Source organism: Pseudophryne corroboree, chromosome 2 (assembly GCF_028390025.1).
Source record: "Pseudophryne corroboree isolate aPseCor3 chromosome 2, aPseCor3.hap2, whole genome shotgun sequence".
Taxonomy (NCBI): Eukaryota; Metazoa; Chordata; class Amphibia; order Anura; family Myobatrachidae; genus Pseudophryne; species Pseudophryne corroboree.
Genome location: NC_086445.1, coordinates 65108663 through 65130972, shown reverse-complemented (window position 1 = coordinate 65130972; position 22310 = coordinate 65108663). Strand labels below are relative to the sequence as shown.

The window sequence follows — 22310 nt, the reverse complement described above, 5'->3', positions numbered from 1 at the left end:
TGATGTCGTCTATGAATCTTGCCCAAAGTTTCAAATTGTGCAGCTGGGGTTGGTTATTCCATATTTTCTTACTTTCCCATTCTGCCAGGAAGAGATTAGCGTAAGCTGGCGCAAATTTACTGCCCATGGCGGTCCCTTTCGTCTGGACAAAAAACTCTTCTTTGAATTGAAAATAATTATGTTGTAGAATGAACATCATGGATTCCACTAGGAACTGTATTTGTTCTTTCTTGAGGCTTGCATCTTCAGACAGTCTTTTCTCCACATATTCACATCCTATCTCGTGGTGTATGCAGGTGTACAGTGATTTGATATCACAGGTTGCCAATAAGAGGGTCTCCTCGTATTCTATGTTGTTGATCAGGTTTATCACATGTGTGGTATCTTTGATGTAACTCCGTTGCTTTACCACTACCGGTTGGAGAAATGTATCCACATATCCTGATAAATTGGCAGTCAGGGATCCAATGCCTGCAATTATAGGTCTTCCTGGTGGTTTCTTCTGATCCTTATGGATCTTTGGCAGGTGGTAAAAATTTGGGGTAATTGGATTTTTTTGATTAAGGTATTCAAATTCTTTTTTATTTAAAATTCCTTGGTCCATCCCTTTTTTCATAAGTATCGTCAATTTCTCCATATATCTTGTAGCAGGATTTGTTTTCAGTTTCTGGTAGGTGGTGTTGTCTTCTAGTTGTGATAGCGCTTCTGCTTCATATGCTGATCTGTTCATGATCACCACTCCTCCTCCTTTATCAGCTGGTTTGATCGTTATGGTGTTATTTTTACTCAGTGTCACCAGTGCTTTTCTTTCCTCCTTGGACATATTCCATTTTCTCTTGGGGATGTCCTCTGTCATGTTCTCTATATCTCCTTCTATTAATTTCTGAAAAGTTTTTATGGATGGTCCTTTCAGGTAATGTGGATAGAATGTAGATGGTTCTTTTAGGCCTGAGTGTATGAATTCTTCCTCGTTTTCGTCCTGTTCACCTATATTTGGCTGTTTTTTCTTGTGGAATTTCTTAAGTGTTAATTTCCTGATAAATTTATGTAAGTCTATGAAGGTTGTGAATTTATTCAGTTTATTAGTTGGTGCAAACTTGAGTCCTTTCATTGTTTTTTATTTATACTTTAAATAAAAATATACATTTTTTAATACACTATTCTCTATTGTGAAAATTATTTAAAACATTTTATATATAATATCTTAGTAAAGGGAAAGGGGGAGCGCTGAGCACTTTTTTCTCTGCATCTATATACCTTTAAGGGGTGTGTATAGTACACCCTCCACCTGTTCTATAGCTGCTACCCAGACCCTACAGCTACATCTAGGAGTGGCGCAGTTCCTCACACAACCTTTCTTTATAAACCTTTCTACTATTGGAGGAACAGCAGCCTTCCTATATATATATATATATATATATTCTTTTGTTATTATATATATATTATATTTTTTGGTTGATTTATTTTGAACAACTACAAGTGTTAAAACGTTATAATATAGAAATATATCAAATTATATACAAAGATAATGGCATTTAATAAGGCAGAAAGAATTAAGCACCTGGAAGACTTTACTGCACCAGGGATAAAAAGGAGGAGTGACAATACTAAAAATACATCAGTCTCAGAAGAAAATTTCTGTACATTATATCTCACCTTAGAAAAACTAGAGATAATGGAAGTGAAACAATGGTGGGAGAGCACTACACTGAGTAAATACTTGAACCAGAAAATGATACCCAGAGGTCTTCGAATTTTGAAAAAACCAACGTTTCTTTCAAATGACGGTAGGTTTCTGGAAAAATGGAACACTACATTGGACAAATGCTCCAATAAATTGATGGAATTAATTATAGAGGACAGAGAACTTTCCATCAGGAGGATTGAAGAGGACATAGGAAAAATTAGGAAGAAGATTGAACCCCTAAGAGATCTAGAAGACTTTAAGAAACTTGACAACTTAACCCGGAATAAAATTAGAAGAGTAGAGGAAGAAGTGATTGAACAAAAAAAACGAAAATTTAATAGAGATCTAGATGACTACGAGAATGACTATAGGAACTGGAAGAAGGATTTCCACCAAGAAGACAGATATTATGGCGTGAGGAAAGGGATACAATCCCAATACCCTCAGTACAATGGATCCTATGATACAGGAAGAAGAATACCCCACCAGAGGGATCAAGGAACAAACAGACAGGACGTACGAGAGAACAGATATCAGACAGATACCAGCAGGTATAAGTCCTATAGAGATAATGAAACCCGTAGAGGAGAACGACAGAGGAGATATAGAGATGAAGACCACCCCAAGGATAACACACAGACCAGACCTTGGAGAGAAAGGGAACAGGGATATGAAAAGAAGAAGCCCGATACACGGTATCCGAATGAGCAAACCATAAGATCAAGCTTCAACCAAGGACGACGGGATCAAGAGGAGGAAATGAATCTATCAGCCAACACCCTTATACATAGACTTGCAAATAGAATTGATTACATTAAGGATAGGAAAATACATGTGGTAGAAGATGAGGAATATGGAGAAGAAGAAGATGCGGACCAATACATGGACACTTTTTTAGGCATGGTCTACAAAGATCAAGTCCTGATGAATCAAGGAGCAATACCAAAAACAACACAATCCCAGCAAGAGAAGGGGAAGAGAAAACGGAGAACATTAAGTTCAAGCACAAGCGAGGAAAACGGGGAGGCATTAAAACCAAGCGGAAAACGAAACAGCAACAAAACAAAAAAGAACGCGAAGAAACGTCTACAGAAGGCATCTTCAACCTGAGTGACTACAATCTGAACCCTATGGAAATAAAAGTACTACAGAAAGGACTCAAGTTTGCACCAACTAATAAACTGAATAAATTCACAACCTTCATAGACTTACATAAATTTATCAGGAAATTAACACTTAAGAAATTCCACAAGAAAAAACAGCCAAATATAGGTGAACAGGACGAAAACGAGGAAGAATTCATACACTCAGGCCTAAAAGAACCATCTACATTCTATCCACATTACCTGAAAGGACCATCCATAAAAACTTTTCAGAAATTAATAGAAGGAGATATAGAGAACATGACAGAGGACATCCCCAAGAGAAAATGGAATATGTCCAAGGAGGAAAGAAAAGCACTGGTGACACTGAGTAAAAATAACACCATAACGATCAAACCAGCTGATAAAGGAGGAGGAGTGGTGATCATGAACAGATCAGCATATGAAGCAGAAGCGCTATCACAACTAGAAGACAACACCACCTACCAGAAACTGAAAACAAATCCTGCTACAAGATATATGGAGAAATTGACGATACTTATGAAAAAAGGGATGGACCAAGGAATTTTAAATAAAAAAGAATTTGAATACCTTAATCAAAAAAATCCAATTACCCCAAATTTTTACCACCTGCCAAAGATCCATAAGGATCAGAAGAAACCACCAGGAAGACCTATAATTGCAGGCATTGGATCCCTGACTGCCAATTTATCAGGATATGTGGATACATTTCTCCAACCGGTAGTGGTAAAGCAACGGAGTTACATCAAAGATACCACACATGTGATAAACCTGATCAACAACATAGAATACGAGGAGACCCTCTTATTGGCAACCTGTGATATCAAATCACTGTACACCTGCATACACCACGAGATAGGATGTGAATATGTGGAGAAAAGACTGTCTGAAGATGCAAGCCTCAAGAAAGAACAAATACAGTTCCTAGTGGAATCCATGATGTTCATTCTACAACATAATTATTTTCAATTCAAAGAAGAGTTTTTTGTCCAGACGAAAGGGACCGCCATGGGCAGTAAATTTGCGCCAGCTTACGCTAATCTCTTCCTGGCAGAATGGGAAAGTAAGAAAATATGGAATAACCAACCCCAGCTGCACAATTTGAAACTTTGGGCAAGATTCATAGACGACATCATTGTTATATGGAAAGGTAAGAGAGAAGACCTAGAGATGTTCCTTAAACAACTGAATAACAATATAGAAAATTTAGAATTCACTTTTACTATCAGTGAGGAATCCATCAATTTCCTGGATCTAACCATATTCAAAAATAATAACAGATTGGAAACAAGGACATTTGTCAAACCAACAGACTGTAATAGTTATCTCAATGCAGCCAGCAACCACCATCAAAAATGGATTAGGAACATTCCCGGAGGACAATTCAGGAGAATAAGAAGAAACTGTTCCAGAAAATCAGATTTTGAACTACAAGCAAATAAAATGATGGACAATTTTATAGAGAAGAAATACAGTCCAGAGTATTTGAAGAATGAAAGAAAAAGAATCGGAGAAGTAGACAGGAAAGATCTGCTGAAATATAAGAGTAAGAAAATAGAAGAACAGAAAGATATCCTTTTCATATCAGACTATTCCGCCCAGAGTAAGCTACTCGAAAAAAGTATAAAACAGCATTGGCACGTACTCAAAACAGATGAAGACCTTAAGGAAATACTGCCAAAATACCCACGGATAATTTACAGAAGGGCCCCCACCATCAAGACAGCCTTGGTCAGAAGTCATCAGAGCTTGATCGTAGGTGGACAGAAAAAGAATATGAATGGCTTTTCACGATGCGGAGTCTGTACAGCCTGCAGAAAGACAAGATGCAACTCTACAAAAATAACCAAAGAGGTAGAGTCCTTCACAAACAAAAAAACGATTACAATAAAAGGGAGAATAAGCTGTCACACCACAGGAGTAATCTACATGCTGTGGTGCCCGTGTGGCCTGCAGTATGTAGGTAGAACAAAAAGAAAACTCCATGTACGGGTACAGGAACACCTATGCAATATAAAAAATGGAAAAGATAACCATAGCGTACCCGTGCATTTTAAAGAAAAACATAACTCAAATCCAAGTCTTCTACAATTCGTTGGTTTAAAGCAAATCATAAAACCATGGAGAGGAGGAGATACTGAAGACCTCCTGTCCAGAGAAGAAACAAAAATGATCTATGAACTAGGTACCCTGGTTCCACGGGGCCTTAATATAGATATAGAACTAGCACCTTTTTTGAAATGAAATAAAATGTACCTCTTTATTATATGTACTTCTTCGCTCACTTAATATAAAGAAAGAATAGAGGATAGAACATCAATCCCATATCTGTGTATATACTTTCATATATTTTTATATATATATATATTTTTACATATTTTTATATATTTTTTATTTTTATTTTTATATTTATATATTTTTATAAAATAATAATATAATTCATGTATAAAATATATATATATTTTTTTCAACTAATATAAAATACTCTTCAGCAGACTTTTAAATCTCCTAATATAAACCTCTAAAATATTTTTGTGTTCTGTGTTTGTTGCATGTCGTTTTTTCCTCCCAATGTCCATCAATGTCTCTATAAGGGATCCTCACATTTTATAATTCAAATGGCTGTAACCAATAGCAACCAATGTGGAGACTACACACAAAAAAGTATTAAAAAGTAATAAAAATCATCTTGGATTTACTCTGCTCTACTAAACCGCCATAGAGTATGAGCATTTAAAGCCAAAAACCAGTATATATGGCTATCTTTAATGTATGGGCAAAATACACACTTTAACCAAAGAACGAATACAGTGTGGCCATCTTAACTAAGGGCGGAAGAAAACGGAGCACAGCAGCGGCTATAAAGACGGAGGGGATCCGTGAAATCGATTATCCAGCCATCCTGACGAAGCCTGCACTAAGGCGAAACGCGTCGATTGCGGAACAATCGATCCCTGCACGGAGTCCGGAATCAGAGGGACACGGAGCAGCGGGTGTCTGCCGGCAGACCACGAGAACCTCACCACACCACCAACGGATTAAGGTACCTACAAAGACTAATTCCAAGCAAAGGAATTTAGTACCTTGTTCCTGGAAAATCTCTATTTTTTAAAAATCTAAGTGATCGCTATCAACTACAGACTGCCAAGAGGTTACTGCACCTTATAGAGACTTTACATGCACTGAATGGGGTAAAACGCTAAATAGTGTACCCACAGGTGAAAATACTGCAGGATCCATTTGTGTACACATCTGTGTTGCATGTCTGTTTTTGTTTTTGTATACCGGTATTAGGTGTGTAATATATTAATTCAGGCACTTTAACAAAGTCATTATTTTAATTGGTTCAATTTTTTAGTTATATCTGACATCAACTGGATATTAGTATTTTTTTATATATATTTTTACTATAAAAGTCCTCTTCATTTATTTTTTATTACATTCTAATTAATTAATTGATCAATTATTTGAGAGAAATTTATATTCATTGTTTTTTATTTATACTTTAAATAAAAATATACATTTTTTAATACACTATTCTCTATTGTGAAAATTATTTAAAACATTTTATATATAATATCTTAGTAAAGGGAAAGGGGGAGCGCTGAGCACTTTTTTCTCTGCATCTATATACCTTTAAGGGGTGTGTATAGTACACCCTCCACCTGTTCTATAGCTGCTACCCAGACCCTACAGCTACATCTAGGAGTGGCGCAGTTCCTCACACAACCTTTCTTTATTATGGGTAGATTATCTATTCCAATATTAAGAGGGATAATTATTATTATCCTTTATTTATATGGCGCCACAAGGGTTCCGCAGCACTCAATTACAGAGTACATATGCACATAATCAAAACAGGAAGACAGTGACTTACAGTTGAAGACAATATAGGACAAGTACAGGGTAACTAAGCATAACTACACCAGTTAACAACAGAGATGTTCCAGGTGGCCAAAAAACTGCGGGATCTGGGCAGTTGAGGATTATTAAAGTAAGAAAAGGATAAGCACATGAGGGAAAAGGGCCCTACTCGTGAGAGCTTACATTCTAAAGGGAGGGGTAGACAGACAGGGGTGACACAGATGGGGTACACAGAGAGTTAGGATGAGATTTGGCTGGGTTTGGTGAAGAAGTGGATCTTAAGAGCCCGTTTGAAGTTCTGTAGAGAGGTGGAGAGTCTGAGGGGGAGAGGTAGAGAATTTCAGAGTAAGGGAGCAGCACGTGAAAAATCTTGGAGATAGGAGTGGGATGACGAAATCAGAAGACAGGAGAGTTGGCGTGCATTAGCAGAGCGAAGAGGACGGGTGGGAGAGTAAATGGAGATAAGGTCAGAGATGTAGATGGGAGAGGAGTGGGTGAGTGCTTTGTAAGTGAGTGTGAGAAGTTTGATTTGGATTCTGAAAGGGAAGCCAGTGAGGGGCTTGTAGGAGAGGGGAGGTGGACGTAGTGCGTTTGGTGAGGAAGATGAGCCGGGCAGCAGCATTGAGGATAGATTGGAGTGGAGAGAGTTGATTGTCAGGGAGGCAAGTTAGGAGGAGATTACAGTAGTCCAGTTTGGAAATAATCAGTGAGTGAATAATGATCTTAGTGGCATCCTGGGTGAGAAAAGGTCTGATCCTGGAGATGTTTTTGAGATGAAAATGACAGGTTTGTGAGAGGTGCTGAATGTGTGGTTTGAAGGAGAGGGAGGAGTCAAGGATTACGCCAAGACGGCGTACTTGGGGGCTAGGGGAGATAGTCATGCCATCAATGGATAATGAGATTGTGGGAGGTGAGGCTGTGCGGGAGGGTGGGAAGATGATCAGCTCAGTCTTAGACATGTTGAGTTTAAGAAAGCGCTGGGACATCCAGGAAGAGATAGCAGAAAGACAGTTTGAGGTACGAGTGAGGAGAGCCGTGGAAAGATCAGGGGAGGAGAGGTAGATTTGTGTGTCATCAGCATAGAGGTGGTATTGGAAGTTAAAAGAACTAATGAGTTCACCTAAAGAGGACGTATAGAGAGAGAAAAGGAGAGGACCAAGAACAGAGCCTTGGGGGACACCAACAGTTAGTGGAAGTGGGGGGGAGATAGCATCATGAGAGGAGACAGAGAAGGAACGATCAGAGAGGTAGGAGGACAGCCAGGAGAGGGCAGTATCACGCAGACCAAGGAGAGTGAAGGATTTGCAGAAGGAGAGGGTGGTCCACAGTGTCAAAAGCAGCAGAGAGGTCAAGAAGAATAAGCAGAGAGTAGTGGCCCTTAGATTTGGCTGCATGGAGGTCATTGCAGACTTTTGTGAGGGCAGTTTCAGTGGAGTGGAGAGAACGGAAACCAGACTGGAATGGGTCAAGCAGTGAGTGAGAGGAAAGAAAGGCAGTGAGGCGATTATAGACAATATGCTCAAGAACTTTGGAGGCAAAGGGGAAGAGAGAGATGGGTCGATAGTTGGAGAGAGTGTTAGGTTCAAGGGTAGGTTTTATAAGAATAGGGGAGACAAGAGCATGCTTGAAGGCAGAGGGGACAGTGTCTGATGAGAGGGAGAGATTGAGAAGGTGGGCAAGATGGGAACAGGCAGAAGGAGAGAGGTAGCGGAGGAGGTGGGAGGGGATAGGGTCGAGCGGGGAGGTTGTGTGTGGGGGGGGGGGGGGAGGAACATATGAGGGCCATGACTTCCTCACCAGATACATGGGAGAAAGATGTCAGAGTTGGTAAGAGGGAAGGGGAGGGGTGGCAAGGGATGGGTGGTGGCTGGTTGCTGGTCTGGTGGGATGTGATATCCTGACGTATGGAGTCAATCTTGGATGTGAAATAAGTGGCAAAGTCAAGAGCAGACAATGAGGAAGGGAGAGGAGGTGGTGGTGGGCAGAGGAGGGAGTTAACAGTGGCAAAGAGGCGCCGGGGGTTGGAAGACTGGGTAGAGATGAGGATTCTGAAGTATGATTGTTTAGCGAGGGAAAGGGCAGCACTGAAGGATGAGAGCATGAATTTGAAATGGAGGAAGTCTGCTTTAGAGTGTGATTTCCTCCACTGTCGCTCGGCATTACGTGAGCATTTTTGTAGATATCTGGTGCATTTGGTGTGCCAGGGTTGAGGTGTTGATCTGCGAGGGTGAACAGTGGTTGGTGGAGCAACAGAGTCAAGGGCAGAAGTAAGAGATGCATTGTATAGGGATGTGGCTTGTTCAGGGCATGTGAGAGAGAGAGAAGAGGAGAGAGAAGGATAAGCAAAGTTTCTGACAAATAATAAGGAATAATTTGTGTGAGCATTACATAAACATATCTCCTATATATTAGCCCAGATCTGTGACTTTGTGCCTCATTTGCTAACGCTGGGTGGAGTGACAACGCTGGGCGGAGTTAGTCAAATGAGTCACAGATCTGGGCAAATCTATAGGAGACTAGGAGCAGAAGCACATGGCACAGGCAGGGGCGGATTATGAGCCAGGGGGCCCAGGGCACTTGAGACAGGGGGCCCTATCTCATTGCAGTGCCTGCTGCGGGTTCGGGGGCGTAGCCACGCCCCTTATGCAAATTCCGGGATTTTTTTTTTTTTGGGGGGGGGGATTTTGGCCCCTCAGCTACACACCCGCACAAGCAGAAGTAAGCTAGGCAGCAGCAGCCTTCCTGCAACACCACAGACCTGCCAACACGCAGCAGCATGTACTGACTGTAGCACAATGCTGCTGCTGTTGCTGGCAGGACGGGGGAGCTTCAGAGCTGGGTTACAGCTACTCCAGCCGGGGGACCCCCTAAAACTGTGGGACCCGGGGTACGTACCCCCTGGGCCCCCCCCTTAATCCGGCTCTGGGCAGGGGTGTGTGAGCTGGGCAGGGGTGTGTGAGGGGGTATGCCGTACAGACAGACGGGCACCGGCTCACTGTGTGCTTGACCCCCCACATCAGCACGCTCAGCAGGGGCTCTCTGGCGCAGGCACCTGCCGTTGTGCAGGTTCCGTACTGCCTCTGTTATCTCTAGCCCCGACAACCCCACCGCTAGCTGCAGCGCTGCCGCCCGCAGTGAGGTGCGTCCCAGCTCCTTCTCACATTTTAGCCGGCAAGCAGCGCTGCAGAAGTCCACGCCACTCGCAGGCTCCGACCCCCTCCTCCCTCCAGCCGCAGCGTCTCCTGGGGGCTAACCAGTCACTCCCAGTCTCCCCTTATCACAGTGCTTGGCAGCCGCGCGAGGTCCACGGTGTGACTGAGGAGTGGGGGGAGGGATGCGGGCGGGCAGAGGAAGCAGGACTCCAGCCTGAGAGAGTCAGCCATGCCAAGTCTCCAGCAGCAGCAGATCCCAACAGGTTGGAGTGTGACAGCAGTAGCCAGCAGCAGTGACACCGGTAATACACATCTGTCTGTCACCACTGTTTTGTCCCTAATACCAATCTCTCCCGTGCCCTGTGTACTGTCATGTCCCTGTCACCCCTAGCCTTGCCCTGTCACCCCTGGCCTTGCCCTGTCACCCCTATCCTGGCCCTGTCACCCCTGTACTTGCCCTGTTAACCCTATCCTGGCCCAGTCACCCCTGTACTGATCCTACCGCCCCTACCATGGCCCTGTCACCCCTATTCTGGTCCTGTCATTTTTGTCCTGGCCCTGTCGCCCCTGTCCTGGCCCCGTCACCCCTGTCCTGGCCCCGTCATCCCGTCCTGGCCCAGTCACCCCTGTACTGATCCTACCGCCCCTACCCTGGCCCTGTCACCCCTATTCTGTTCCTGTCATTTTTGTCCTGGCCCTGTTGCCCCTGTCCTGGCCCCGTCACCCCTGTCCTGGCCCCGTCACCCCTGTCCTGGCCCCATCATCCCGTCCTTGCCCCGTCACCCCTGACCTGGCCCCGTCACCCCTGACCTGGCCCCGTCACCCCTGTCCTGGCCCTGTTACTGCATACCCTCCAACTACCTTTTTGGCAGGTACAGTACCCGCAGCGCCTCCAGACCCCTCCCCAATGCACCACACCTCCGCACCTTCCCCTCCACCACATGCGGCACCCCACCCCTCCCCCACATGCTGTGCCTCCAGACCCCCTACAACACCCGCGGCTCCCTCTTCCCCGCCCCTCCACCACCATCCACCCCCCATATATGTCTCCCCCCACACCTGCCCCTCCTCCAACAACAGCATCTGCAGACACCCTCCCCCATCCGCGGTCCCCCCCACCCGCCCCTCCCCCACCCACGGCACCCCCGCACCCGCCCCTCCACCACCTGCAGCGCCTCTGGACCCCATTCGCCGCACCACCCGAACCTGCCCCTGCCCCACCTGCGGCACCTCTGGACCCCTTACCCCACCCCTTCCCATCCCACAGCACCTCCTGAACCATTCACCCATCCGCAACATCCCCGCACCTGCCCCTCCCCCACCCACGGTACCCCTGCCCCTCCCCCTCCTGCAGTGCCTCCGGATCCCTCCCCATCTGCAGCCCCCACTCCTCTGCTCCCCCGACACCCGCAGCACCTCCCGACCCTTCACCATCCGGGCCCCCCCGCATCCGACCCCCCTCCACCCGCAGCATCTACAGACACCCTCCCCCATCCGCCGTCCCCCCCGCACCCACTACATTCTGTACATCGTGCCCTGCAGGTGCTGTTTACGCCGTCGCAAGGGGCTGCGCCTCCTTCACCATCGCACGCCCTTTCATTGTGCAATATTTAACCACTAACAAAGGAATGCAGGTAATACTCCATATAATACAAATATTGAACCCCAGAAAGGCGTGCAAAGGGTCAAGGGGGCGTAGCCCCTTGCGACGGTGTGAAGAGCGCCCATAGGGCGCGATGAAGCACCTAGTTACTGATATTTATGTTGGCTCAGAGTAGGGGTGTGAAAAGACTCCCCAACGAAGGGGTTATCTGTGCTGATTAAATGACCTTCTCTGACTGCAGAGTAAGTGCATGTGTCCTGTGTGTAGGGCTGTGTGTGCTTAATATAACTGAGCCCATAGCTGTAATCTGAGAGCAACGTCAGCCCCACCCTCTGTGGTTCCTGATTCTCAGAGACTTTCAGTTTCACTTCTCTCTCCTGCTTCCAGCGATGGCGTCTGCTGATCTGAGAAAGGAGCTGGACTGTTCCATCTGCCTGAGCATTTATACAGATCCTGTAACCCTGAGATGTGGACACAACTTCTGCCGGGTCTGTATTGATCGTGTGCTGGATACACAGGAGGGGTCTGGAGTTTATGCCTGTCCTGAATGCAGTACAGAGTGTCAGGAGCGTCCTGCACTGATACGGAACATAACTCTGTGTAACATAGTGGGGAGTTTCCTGTCTACTCGGCCAGATCAGGAGGAGACTGGGATCTTCTGCACTTACTGTGTGGACTCTCCTGTACCTGCTGCTAAATCCTGTCTGCTGTGTGAGGCTTCTCTGTGTGATAAACACCTGAGAGTACACAGCAAGTCAGCAGAGCACGTCTTATCTGATCCCACCATTGCCCTGGGGAACAGGAAATGCTCCATCCATAAGAAGGTCCTGGAGTATTACTGCACTGAGGACGCTGCCTGTGTCTGTGTGTCCTGCAGTTTGGCCGGAGAACATCGGGGACACCAGGTGGAGTTGCTGGATGTGGCCTCGGAGAAGAAGAAGAAGAAACTGAGAAATGTTCTGCAGAAACTGACAATAAAGAGAGAGGAGGCTGAGAGAAGAGTCCAGAGCCTGATGGAGAGCAGGAGAGGTGATCAGAAAAAAGCAGCTGGTGTAACAGAGACAGTCACTGCCCTGTTTAGAGACATCAGGAGACAGCTGAAAGACCTGGAGAAGAGAGTCCTGGGTGAGATCTCCAGGCAGGAACAACATGTTACACTCTCAGTCTCTGATCTGATCCAGCAGCTGGAAAGAAAGAAGGACGAGCTGTCCAGGAAGATGCGTCACATTGAGGAGCTGTGTAACATGACTGATCCAGTGACTGTCTTACAGGAACCAGTCGCTGGTGATTGGTGTGATGCTGGGAACAAAGAGAGACATGATAACCAGATCCATGGTGAAGGAGATCTGGATGTGGGACATGTCTCAGAGACATTACACACATTATATGATATGATAACTGGTATAAAGAAAGGGATCTATGTGCAGGAATCTACTGACAGAGTGCAGGAGGTAAACCCAGCGAGTAATACAGAATCTGATGTAATCACAGGTGTAAAGAAAGGAAAAAATGTCCCAGTGGCTACAGATATAGCTTTGAGTGTAAAAACACAATCTGATATAATAACAGGTTCAAAAATAGGGCTCTATGAGAAGGAACCTACATCTATAATACTGGATGTAAACACAGCTGGTAATAATATAGATTTTCCAACTTATATATATACAGGTATTAATAATTATAAGCAATTATATAAGGCAGCTAATAGTTGTGCAAAATGGTCAGATAAAGCCCAGAATCGTCCAGAAACACCAGAGAGATTTCAGCTTTATAACCAGGTGTTAAGCACCAGCAGCTTTTCCTCAGGGCGACATTACCTGGATATGACTGTGAGTGAATCAGGGTGGTGGAGTGTAGGGATGAGCTATCCCAGTATAGACAGGACAGGAGAGCAGTCACACATTGGGTATAATGACAAGTCCTGGGCTTTGTGTAAGGGGTTGTGTGACCAGTATTCACTGATACATGACGGGAAACAGACCCGGTTACCCGGCAATATTTCCTGTAATAATGTGGGGATATATCTGGACTATGAGGCTGGACAGCTGTCCTTTTATGCTCTGGTTCCGATGAGACACTTACACACCTTCTCTGCCACCTTCACTGAGCCCCTTCATGTTGCAGTATGTATAGGGAGAGGTTGTACAGACAATGACATATCTGGGAATTTCAGGAGTTACAAGAAAGGATCATGAAAAACCTGCTCTGAGGCACATCTGATTGGTGAAACATATAGAATGAAGCAGTGGGTGGAGCTACAGTGGAGCGCCTCTCATGTAGTGTAACCAGATGTCCTGTGTGCCTGGATGTGATCTCCTGCTGGTGTGTTACATACTATCAATATACATTTATGTGAGATTTCTAATATTTCCCTTTGTTCTGATAGACAGTTACTGCGGGATGCAGTCAATTTACCGACAATCAAAATCCAGACTGTCAAATTACTGACCGCAATTGACCGACAGTCAAAATACCGACAAGGTCAAAATCCAGACAGTCAAAATACCGACATTTAAGATACAAACAAGGTCAAAATACCGACGTGTAAAATGTCGACAGGTCAAAATGCCGACATGAGTTTTTCATGATTTTTTTAAATTGAAACTGACTTGTTCATACTTTACCATCCCAGTGGACCTGGAGGGGGAATACAATAGTGTGCCCGAAGCATGGCGAGCGCAGCGGTACACTTATATGGTGCCCATGACGACCCATGTCGACACACACCAAAATACAATGAATAACTCATGTCGGCATTTTGACCTGACGACGTTTTACATGTCGGTATTTTGACCTTGTCTGTATTTTAAATGTCGGGATTTTGACCATGTTGGGATTTTGACCGTCTGTCAATTGCTGTCGGTATTTTGACCTTCGGTATTTTGATTGTAGGTATTTCATACCGATTACTGCAGCCAATCACAGCTATCAGCTGATGTGTTCCCTATTACTGTAGTCAGTGCTACACCCCTGCACCCAGTGGCTGTGATCTCTGCAATGTGTGAATGGGGTGTTGTCTTTTAAGGAGAAGATATAACAAACCTTCAGGAGAGATAAAGTAGAGAAGTTGCCCATAGCAACCAATCAGATTCTGTCATTTTATAGAATGTGCCATGATATCTGGAAGTGAATTGGTTGCTATTGGCAACTTTCCCACTTTGAAGTCTATTCAATTAGTGTCGGAATTTCCGACAAGTAGTAAAAACTGCACTTTTCAACTTTTGTAGGTTAAATCTGGATTTGACCTATTCAATTCTAGTGCCGTTTTTTCGTCTTGTCGGAAATTCCGACATGTCGAAAAACAGGTGTATCGACGAATTCGTCCGCCGATACACCTATTTTGTCGAATTTGCAAGCATTTCTGACAGGCTTTTGGCCCATTTTTGACAATGCCAATTCAACTTTAAAAATAGTTGGATCTGTATTGTTGAAAATGGGCAAAAACCTGTTGGAAATGCCTATAAATTGAATTAGTGAAGTGTCCGACACTAATTGAATATACCCATTTATCTCACTCTAAGGTTTAATACATCTCCTCTTAGAGTTCTGCTACTGTAATGGGATGGGTGGGACTACACCTCCCAGCATGCCCCATTGCTTAGCTTTATTAACCTCATATTTGTCATAATCACAAAGTATAATTATTTATAATTAGTATTTCTATTATAAAAGTGCTTGTAATTCAGGGGGATGTGCGTAGAATATGGACCAAGTCGCTATAATACACTTGTTATAATAATTCCTTCAGTTGGGTTACTGACTATCTTGACTATGAGATAATCCTTATGTTTTTTAAGTTTGATCATTTTTGTCCTGATTTTTCTACTTAAAATGTCAGGATCCATGTTTGGGATTCCTGTACTCTGGCATATGTATATGATAATTAACAAAATAAAGGCTGCTTATACCGATGCACAGTGCAATTTTAATTGTTGTTCTCAAAATACATGTTTTATTTCAATGTGTATATAAAAGGCGCCAGAAGGCTTCTGTAGCGCCATACAAGGGGAAAAATAGACAAAGTACATGAGCACAGACAGTATATACTGTACATACCATAATTAAAGAATATCTCAGTCCCTATCCAGTGGAGTTTACAATCTATGTTCCGCATCACATGGACCCACATATACTCTAGGGTTGATTTTTATATGAAAAGACAATTAACCTAAAGCCCCATACACACGGGGAAGATGTGTGCTGAGCGATCTAGCACAGACCGCTCAGCACACATCTCTCCCCCCACTCAGCACTCAGCTGTGAAATGAGCGATCTCACAAGATTTGGCATGCATACATGCCAAATCTAGAGCCGGCGATAGCGACGTGCGGGCTGTCGCTGGAACCCTATACACAGAGAAATCTGTGCTTAGGGGGTAATTCCAAGTTGATCGCAGCAGGAATTTAGTTAGCAACTGGGCAAAACCATGTGCACTGCAGGGGAGGCAGATATAACATGTGCAGAGAAAGTTAGATTTGGGTGGGGTGTGTTCAATCTGCAATCTAATTTGCAGTGTAAAAATAAAGCAGCCAGTATTTACCCTGCACAGAAACAAAATAAACCACCCAAATCTAACTCTCTCTGCAAATGTTATATCTGCCCCCCCTGCAGTGCACGTGGTTTTGCCCAGTTGCTAACTAAATTCCTGCTGCGATCAACTTGGAATTACCCCCTTAATTTCTAGGCAATCTGTTCAGATTGCTTAGAATTTAAGCATGGATTTCTCAGTCTGTACCCCCCTTACTAGTGTATTTTTGAGCTGTGGGAGGAAACCAATACATACTACATACCGATATTTCTTTAATCAGGATTTGAACTCGAGACCTCAGAGCTATGAGACAGTAATGCTACTTACTATGCCCAGTGGGAAGAAGAGGGTGTAGGAGAACAGAGACTGAAGTCTTAAGGCCCTCATCCACTAGTGCGATATGGCCTGTTTTATGCGATTGAGACGAATTGCTGAGACAGATTGCATGAAAAGTGTCACATTGCATGTCCTTTTCATGCGATTGCAGTGCGAGGTGCGCTCCCGTGTGTCTCCCATCGTAATCGCAGATCACACATTCTGCACGTTATATTTATCTCAATCACACAGAAATAGGTTTAATAACGTTAGATTGCATGAGATAAATCACATGTAAAAAATACACTCAAGTAGCAAATCGCAATCGCAGGGCTCCCTGGAAGCTCCCAGCCGGATTGCAGGAAAAATTATCCAACTCATTGCTGAGATAAAACTCCTTAGTGGATGGGGGCCTTTAGGAAAACATGTATAAAACTGTGGGGGCGTTTATAAGGGGTGTGGATCATTAGATCGACGGTGTCTAGGTTGACAATGTTTAGGTCGACCACTATAGGTAGTCGGTCACTAGGTCGACAGGGTTTCTAGGTCAACATGTTCTAGGTCGACAGGTCAAAAGGTCGACATGAGTTTTAAAAAAAATTGTGTCATTTTCTCCGTACAGTAACCGGGAAGCCCAATTAGTGCACCGTGTCCCCTCGCGTTCGGGCAAGGTGCCTCGCTCCGCTACCGCTGCGCTGGGCACAGGTTACCGTTCCCAATCGTAGTCCGCGTGGATCGTCAAGTATGAAAAAGTTCAAAAAAACATGAAAAACTCATGTCGACCTTTTGACTTGTCGACCTAGAACATGTCGACCTAGAAACCCTGTCAACTTTGAAAACATGTCGACCTAGTGACTGTCGACCTATAGTGGTCGACCTAAACATTGTTAACCTAACACTGTCTATCTTCACACCGGATCCCGTTTATAAGAACCCTTTGTGATGAGATGTGATTACAGATGTGTCCTCGTACATACATCTAACCTCAACATGCCACATGCCTGGTGAACCATTGTAGCACTTTGTATACAGATTCAGAGACAAAGGGGGACATTTACTAAGCAGTGATAAGAACGGAGAAGTGAGCCAGTGGAGAAATTTCCCCATCAACCAATCAGCAGCTCTGTATCATTTTATAGTATGCAAATTATAGATGTTACTTCAGTGCTGATTGGTTGCCATGGGCAACTTCTCCACTGGCTCACTTCTCCGCTCTTATCACTGCTTAGTAAATGTACCCCTCAGTCTCACAGATATACAAGTGTTGCATATCAAATTAATCAGCACAGTGTCCTGGTGTGTCCTTGTCACACCTATGTGCAACTTAATAGGCCCTACACACTGGCCAACATCAGTCAAAGATATGAACGATCTCGTTCATAAATGAACGAGATGCCGTTCATATCTTTGAGTGTGGAGGCTCCAGTGATGAACGATGCGCGTCCCCGCGCTCATTCATCGCTTGTCCCCCGTCGGCTGTACATGCAGGCCAATATGGACGATCTCGTCCATATTTCCCTGCACTTCAATGCAGCCGGGTGACGGGGGGAGTGAAGAAACTTCACTCCCCCCGTCACTGCCCCTCCGCCGCCGGGTCGGCCGTATCCGCCGTCGGGCAGCTAGGCGGCGGATTGGCCAATGTGTAGGGCCCATAAGGCACATTTTCAGCAAAAACGACGCCCAAAGCCATGAAAGAGAGGCAGAAGGTCCCACCCATACGTGCCTACTTTTGGAAACTAGTTTCAGGGAGATTCTAGATGGTATGAGAGTTCGCACAGTGGGGAGCTGAGCTTACATGACATGCTTCGCCTAAAGGGTGTGTCAATTGCAGCTCAGGGTGGTATTATGCAGTGACAGGTGGAAACTAAAGGGGAGATGTATTATAGCAGCACGGATCATGTCGCTATACCACTTCCTGCATCGTCTCATTACCGAGGTGAAACAGGAAACTACATCGACAGGATGTGTGAACATCTGGTCTGTCAAAGCGAGTGAATGAAAACTCCCCTCTCCAGCGTCGCCCCCCTGAGCACACAGTGCATCAGCTTAGTGCTGTGTCTCCCTGCCGTCCGGCTCCAGTGCGCATGTTCGAGGTCTTGCTACTCTCATGAGATCTCCCGTGCAGCCATGAGCCGGCAGCCGCCACAGCCAGGGACAGCTCTGTTCCTGCTATGGTGTGTGGGCATCAACACCATGCAGCTTTCATAATCAATAGCTGCAGGTGCTGGAACGGTCAGAGCTACCGACCATTCATACTGTACGTTGCCCCGCACATCAGCCTGTTATCTTTTAACCACTTGCCTGGCATGGTCGCATAAGGGATGGCGGTCATTAGGTCGACATACATTGGGTTGACCACTAATGGTCGACATGGTTATTAGTGCGAGATGGAAAAGGTCGACATGAGTTATTGACAGGTTTTTTTTACCTGTTTCATACTTAACGATTCACATGGACTACAATTGGGAACGGTAACCTGAAGCATGGCAGGCGAAGTGAGCCATGTGAGGAGACACGGTGCACTAATTGGGGTTCCCGGTCACTGTACGGAGAAAACGACACCAAAAACAGTAAAAAAACCTCATGTTGACCTAATGAACCACACTCCGCATAAGATGAGACCACACCAGGCTGGGCTTTCCCTGACATGGTCGCATCAGATGCGACCACACACGGCCGGGATTTCCCTGACATGGTCGCATCAGATGCGACCAGTCAGAAACGTCCACTCAGCAGGACCTGCCATCCCTCCAGCGCTTGCTGTGGCAGTGTATTCCGATCACTGCTGTATACAGTGATCGGGCATCCCTGCAGCAACACCCCCACCCAGTGGAAACCCTCCCTCCTTCCCTTTCTCTGTCCCGATCACTATGTGCACAGTGATCGGGAATCAGCAGCAGAGAAGCTCTGCCCTCCCTCCCTCCCCCTGCCTCTGTCCCGATCACTGCAGCCAGCAGTGATCGGACAGGCAGCCCAGCTCCCACCCTTCCTGCCGGCATCAGATGTACGTGAGAAGAAAAAAAAAAACAGCCGCGGCTCTGCACCCCCCCCCTTGACCCTATCACTGTGGCCAGCAGTGATCTGCCTGCATCACCGCGATCTCTCCCCACATCCCCCCCCTTTACCGGTATCAGTCGCAATGTTTAGTGATGTTCCAATGTTCCACGATAGTGACCAATGTTCCGATGTCTTAAAATCGATTTTTTTATTTATTTAATTGTTTATTTTTTAAATATTTTTTTTTTTATATTAAAAAAATATTTATTTAAAAAAATCTTTGTGGAGAACTTCAAAAACATGTTCTTCGCTTAATTCACTAATAAACCCCCCCCCCCCCCCCCCTAACATTTTCGGAGCGGTTTTTGGAGCAAAAAAAAACGCCAGCTAAGTGGTTAAACAGCAGCGCCTACAAAGAGCTATATCTTGTTTGACAGAAGGAGACTAAGAAGGTAATCAGATGTGCAAAGGCACAAGCTGAGGAGAAAATGGCCCAGTCACTGGGTAAAGGAGGCAAAACTTTTATTAGATATATAAGCGAAAGGAGAAAAACAAAAGGCGGAATTATACAACTAAAGACAGAGACTGGGAGTTTTGTTGAGGAAGACAATGTAATAGTAGATCATCTTAATAATTATTTTAGTCAGTATTCACTACTGAAAGAGAGGGGAAGAGGCCACAGTTAAGTTGCAGGGATATTCAGGAAAATGAAACAAGTACATTTACAGAGGACAAGGTCCTAACAGAACTCTCAAAGCTGAAAGTGGACAAATCTATGTGGCCAGATGGGATACTTCCAAGGATACTAAAAGAACTTAAAGAGGTGCTGGTTGCACCATTGACAGAATTATTCAACCAGTCATTAGCTACAGGAGTAATTCCAGAGGACTGGAAAAGAGTGAACGTAGTCCCACTGCACAAACGTGGAAGCAATGAAGAGGCAAACAACTACAGACCAGTGAGTCTTACATCAATAGTAAGGAAATTGATGGAAACACTCTTAAAAGAAAAAGTTGTAGATTATCTCAAATCCAGCAATTGACAGGATCCCAAACAGCATGGATGCACTGGGGGGAGATCATGTCAAACAAATCTTATTGACTTTTTTGACTGTGTGACTAAAGTGATGGATAAAGGTGGAGCTGTGGATATAGCTTATCTAGACTTTACTAAGGCTTTTGACACTGTTCCACATCGCAGACTGCTAAATAAACTTGGAAGTTTGGGATTGGATACTAGGATTATTGAATGGATAAGATCTTGGTTGCAGGATAGAAAACAGAGAGTTGTGGTAAATGGAGTGCATTCACAGGAGGGAAATGTTACCAGTGGAGTACCCCAGGGATCTGTACTTGGACCAGTGCTTTTTAATATCTTTATTAGTGACATTGCAATTGGTATTAAAGGGAAAAACATGACTTTTTGTAGATGACACAACGGTATGCAACAGGGTAGACACACCAGGTGGGGTAAAACAAATGACTGAGGATCTAGGTAGACTAGAGGAATGGTTAAGAGTGTGGCAATTACAGTTTAATGCCCAAAAATGCAAAATCATGCACTTGGGTCTCAACAATCCAAAGGCTAAATAATAAGAATTTACTTACCGATAATTCTATTTCTCGGAGTCCGTAGTGGATGCTGGGGTTCCTGAAAGGACCATGGGGAATAGCGGCTCCGCAGGAGACAGGGCACAAAAAGTAAAGCTTTAGGATCAGGTGGTGTGCACTGGCTCCTCCCCCTATGACCCTCCTCCAAGCCTCAGTTAGGATACTGTGCCCGGACGAGCGTACACAATAAGGAAGGATTTATGAATCCCGGGTAAGACTCATACCAGCCACACCAATCACACTGTACAACCTGTGATCTGAACCCAGTTAACAGTATGATAACAGCGGAGCCTCTGAAAAGATGGCTCACAACAATAATAACCCGATTTTTGTAACTATGTACAAGTATTGCAGATAATCCGCACTTGGGATGGGCGCCCAGCATCCACTACGGACTCCGAGAAATAGAATTATCGGTAAGTAAATTCTTATTTTCTCTATCGTCCTAGTGGATGCTGGGGTTCCTGAAAGGACCATGGGGATTATACCAAAGCTCCCAAACGGGCGGGAGAGTGCGGATGACTCTGCAGCACCGAATGAGAGAACTCCAGGTCCTCCTTAGCCAGGGTATCAATTTTTGTAGGATTTTACAAACGTGTTTGCCCCTGACTAAATAGCCGCTCGGCAAAGTTGTAAAGCCGAGACCCCTCGGGCAGCCACCTTCCTTGTGGAATGGGCATTTACATATATTGGCTGTGGCAGGCCTGCCACAGAATGTGCAAGCTGAATTGTATTACACATCCAACTAGCAATAGTCTGCTTAGAAGCAAGAGCACCCAGTTTGTTGGGTGCATACAGGAAAACAGCAAGTCAGTTTACCTGACTCCAGCCGTCCTGGAACTATATTTTCAGGGCCCTGACAACATCTAGCAACTTGGAGTCCTCCAAGTCCCTAGTAGGCGCAAGGCACCACAATAAGCTGGTTCAGGTGAAACACTGACACCACCTTAGGGAGAGAACTGGGGACGAGTCCGCAGCTCTGCCCTGTCCAAATGGACAAACAGATATGGGCTTTTTTGAGAAAAAAACCACCAATTTGACACTCGCCTGGTCCAGGCCAGGGCCAAGAGCATGGTCACTTTTCATGTGAGATGCTTCAAATCCACAGATTTGACTAGTTTTAAACCAATGTGATTTGAGGAATCCCAGAACTACGCTGAGATCCCACAGTGCCACTGGAGGCACAAAAGGGGGTTGTATATGCAATACTCCCTTGACAAACTTCTGGACTTCAGGAACTGAAGCCAATTCTTTCTGGAAGAAAATCGACAGGGCCGAAATTTGAACCTTAATGGACCCCAATTTTAGGCCCCTAGACACTCCTGTTTGCAGGAAATGCAGGAATCGACCGAGTTGAAATTTCTTCGTGGGGCCTTTCTGGCCTCGCACCACGCAACATATTTTTTTCACATGTGGTGATAATGTTGTGC

General features: G+C 44.8%; 1 protein-coding gene across 1 annotated transcript; it reads left to right on the top strand.

Moving 5' to 3' along the window:
• Positions 1-11813: 11813 nt before the first annotated feature.
• LOC134998826 (E3 ubiquitin/ISG15 ligase TRIM25-like) lies at positions 11814-15458 on the top strand. Its single transcript, XM_063951386.1, has one exon. It carries the CDS (start codon positions 11820-11822, stop codon positions 13623-13625), a length of 1806 nt encoding a protein of 601 aa, XP_063807456.1. The 5' UTR covers positions 11814-11819; the 3' UTR covers positions 13626-15458.
• The last annotated feature ends 6852 nt before the right edge of the window (positions 15459-22310 follow it).

Excerpts from the sequence above, each read along its gene's own strand:
- LOC134998826 (XM_063951386.1), top strand. The coding sequence starts at position 11,820 with ATGGCGTCTGCTGATCTGAGAAAGGAGCTGGACTGTTCCATCTGCCTG.